The 1,848-nt window shown below is 43.3% G+C and overlaps 1 protein-coding gene across 1 annotated transcript in view; it reads right to left on the minus strand.

Moving 5' to 3' along the window:
• The window catches only part of lrrc75a (leucine rich repeat containing 75A), a 48,029-nt gene that overhangs the window by 36,423 nt on the left and 9,758 nt on the right, over positions 1–1,848 (minus strand). Inside the window, exon 2 of the mRNA XM_020586229.1 lies at positions 353–481. Coding sequence (XP_020441885.1) covers positions 353–481 — 129 coding nt within the window. The remainder of the gene's footprint in view (positions 1–352; positions 482–1,848) is intronic.

Here is a 1,848-nt window from a genome sequence, read left to right on the forward strand (position 1 = left end):
TTGCAAACCAATGATGGTAAGATGATGTCATGGGGTAGGACTGGATAAGTCTGACTTCTTCCTACTCCATTCAAGCATGCACTAGGTATAAGCAAGTTGATATTGGATTATGTGTAAAATTATGTGTTGTCATATCAACTGTCTTTACATGCTTGAAAGAATAAATCAAATCAAATCAAATCAAAGAACTGCAGAGTGCCCGAGTGTGTTTATTGTAATTGGCAATTACAATAGCAATAGTATATTTACCAAGTATTCTTCGTGTTAGATGATCTGTGTGTGTAGGTGTGTGTAGGTGTGTGTGTGTGTGTGTGTGTGTGTGTGTGTGTGTGTGCGTGTGTGTGTGTCCTACCGGCTTGGGGCAGTGGACATATCGTGCCAGGCTGATAATCAGATCGTGTGTGATAGGGTCAACCAGGTTTCTGAAGCTGGCGTAGCGGTACAACACGTCATCCAGCGATGTTGACTCCATGCCTAGGTCCTACACACACACACACACACACACACATTAAATAAAACCATCATAGTCTCACTTCCGGTATTGTCCATACTGTGCCTCATTTCATACACACGAGAGAACTTAGTGAACTTTCATCAAAATGTAAAAGACAGAAAAAAAGACTTCAAATATAGGAAAGCACAAAATACTGATAATTCCTTTGCAATCATTAAAAAGTACAAATTCCTTCATGTACATAAGAATCTTGTAAGTGCAAGCCGGAAAATAAAAGGGTTTCCCATTTTCCGTGCTGCTTTGTAAACTCTGTGACCCCCTAAAGTATTCAATTAAACCTGTGGTACTGCCTTCATGCTGTCTGACTGTCTGCTGACTGGTGAGGGAAAAGGAAAATTTGTCACATCTCAAGCGCCATCAGAGCAGATGAAGCATAAACCTGTTGGCAGAGCGTCACACATGAGCAGTGCTCTTGTTAAATCTTACAAAGTCAACATGAATGACAACTTTAAAAATCAGAAGTTAGGATTAGACTAGAACAGTAAAGTTTGTTTTCAGGTTTGTAAGAAGGCTGCTCTCACTGACTGAAAGTCAAAACACATAGTGCTGGCTGCATGTACACAACTGAGCAATACAGCCACAAATAACTCACAACATTAATAATTTAGATTAGCAACCCTAAAATGTGCAGTACTCCTTCACCCCACAATATGACTGTGCTGGACATAAACAAACAAAATGATGCCAGTTTTGCTGTTCATAGAGCCTCACTAGCACTGGAACAAAAATGTAAAGTTTGTCTGGAGCGTGGGAGTAAAGGAAAGGTCACAGGCTCTCTTGGTAGCCTGGGTGCTCTCAGTTCATGGCAGTCTGCCAGTTGAATTATGAAAAACCCTGACATTCTGTCCTTGCTCATTCAGTGAGCAAAATGGAAAGGGTTAATTATGACATTAATTTGATCAGTAAATCTTGTCAATCGGTGTTAGAAACGCTCTGGTAGGGAGGTGAGCGAGTAAAAAAATGACGGACCCAGGTAGCTGACTTCGGTGCAAGAAGTGCTCTATTTATTTACAGTGACAATACGTGTACAACCAGGTGAAGGAATATGGAGCAGAACCGGGTGTCGAGCGGCAGTCCGGGAAAACATACAGTTAGTGGTGGGTGATAAGGAAGAGGCCGGGCTGCGGACGCTAGGATTCACTCCTGGACTGGTCATGGAGGTTGGCTGCTGAGGGCACAAAGTCAGAGTAACGGTTTAATGGAAGACTGTGCATCGACCTGCGTGGTGGAGTGATGTGGAGTTGTGGAGGTCCGTGGTCCGAAGGAGCGATAGCGGCTGGGAAGACAATACACAGGGCACAAGGCAGGAACGGAGCTGGGAGGAACAGCGTGAG

Source organism: Monopterus albus, unplaced genomic scaffold, assembly GCF_001952655.1.
Source record: "Monopterus albus unplaced genomic scaffold, M_albus_1.0 scaffold8.1, whole genome shotgun sequence".
In the NCBI taxonomy this organism is placed as follows: domain Eukaryota; kingdom Metazoa; phylum Chordata; class Actinopteri; order Synbranchiformes; family Synbranchidae; genus Monopterus; species Monopterus albus.